This window comes from Fragaria vesca, linkage group LG4 (genome assembly GCF_000184155.1).
Source record: "Fragaria vesca subsp. vesca linkage group LG4, FraVesHawaii_1.0, whole genome shotgun sequence".
NCBI classification, from domain to species: Eukaryota; Viridiplantae; Streptophyta; class Magnoliopsida; order Rosales; family Rosaceae; genus Fragaria; species Fragaria vesca.
Genome location: NC_020494.1, coordinates 20,147,257 through 20,148,512, shown reverse-complemented (window position 1 = coordinate 20,148,512; position 1,256 = coordinate 20,147,257). Strand labels below are relative to the sequence as shown.

The window sequence follows — 1,256 nt, the reverse complement described above, 5'->3', positions numbered from 1 at the left end:
GAGAGAGAGAGAGAATATGAAGAATTTGAATCACAATGTTCTGAATGTAGTAGTGCCTCTACTAACACTCACTGGATTGGTTTTCTTTCTGCCACCCTTTCTGATTTACAAGTTTCTTTGTTTCGTATATCGCTCTAAATCCATTGAAAACGTTGCTGGAAAAGTTATCCTCATCACCGGAGCATCTTCAGGAATCGGCGAGGTAATTGATTCCAGGCCTATAAATAATGAACACTTCAATATGTCGACGGTCAGATGCTTTTCTTTTTATCTTGTCCAGTTTATCTCTCTCCCTGGATGATATATCTTGTGGTTCTACGATCACAGACTACTCATGCTTCTACTCCTTCTAACATGTAAACCAATGATAGAAAATCGTTTCATTGATTAATTGATTAGAACTCGATCGCGTCATGAAAATGAACAAGTCCAATCGAAAATTGTTTATCAAAAATGATACAAGTAATTAATTAACGTTATTTAATTTGCAATGCAACTACTCCAAAAGCATTTGGCTTATGAGTATGGTAGGAGAGGAGCTCGTTTGGCATTGGCAGCCAGAAGAGAGGACCGTCTTTTTGAAGTGGTGGATAAAGCTCGACGGCTCGGCTCTCCTGATGCCATTATGATCCTAGCTGATGTTTCCAAGCTTGAAGACTGCAACCGACTTGTTAATGACACTGTGAATCACTTTGGTCAATGTAAGTAAACACCCGTACGTACCTTTCATATATAGAACATCTGAATATGCTGCTATATATCGAACTAGGAATATGATGATCAATAATTCAATGTACGTCAAAGCTGCAATTAAACATGTGTTTTTGTGCTGATTTGTGGATGAACTGTTTTCATGCATATAATAGTGAACCATTTGGTGAACAATGCCGGGGTTACACAAGCTGGATTGTTTGAAGATTGTAATGAGTTCTCTACTCCGAAATCAATTATGGTATGGTAGTATTTTGCATGCACCAGATATACGTACATATCTTTGCACTCACATGACATAATTTCTTTACTACTTCAATTGATTTGCAGGACATTAATTTCTGGGGGTCAGTGTATTGCACCAAATTTGCAATTCCATACTTGAGAAAAAGCAAAGGCAAGATTGTTGTGATTTCTTCATCTGCCACATGGTTTTCTACACCAAGGTTGAGTTTCTACAACGTAAGAAATGGGTCTCGTACTTAGCATGTGTCTATATATATATATATATATATATATATATATATATATATATATATATATAT

The 1,256-nt window shown here is 36.3% G+C and overlaps 1 protein-coding gene across 1 annotated transcript; it reads left to right on the top strand.

The window, feature by feature from the left end:
* The first annotated feature begins 16 nt into the window (after nucleotides 1-16).
* Nucleotides 17-1,197, top strand: LOC101294757 (uncharacterized oxidoreductase YqjQ-like). The gene is made up of 4 exons (XM_004298502.1): nucleotides 17-202; nucleotides 509-701; nucleotides 867-952; nucleotides 1,042-1,197. The coding sequence occupies exons 1-4, from the start codon at nucleotides 17-19 to the stop codon at nucleotides 1,195-1,197; spliced, it is 621 nt and encodes a 206-aa protein (XP_004298550.1).
* The last annotated feature ends 59 nt before the right edge of the window (nucleotides 1,198-1,256 follow it).

Bases quoted from the DNA above. Each gene is read 5' to 3' on its own strand.
- LOC101294757 (XM_004298502.1), top strand. From the start codon at position 17: ATGAAGAATTTGAATCACAATGTTCTGAATGTAGTAGTGCCTCTACTA. The intron at 203-508 runs GTAATTGATTCC...CTACTCCAAAAG, and splicing joins CATCTTCAGGAATCGGCGAG to CATTTGGCTTATGAGTATGG. The intron at 953-1,041 runs GTATGGTAGTAT...ATTGATTTGCAG, and splicing joins CTACTCCGAAATCAATTATG to GACATTAATTTCTGGGGGTC.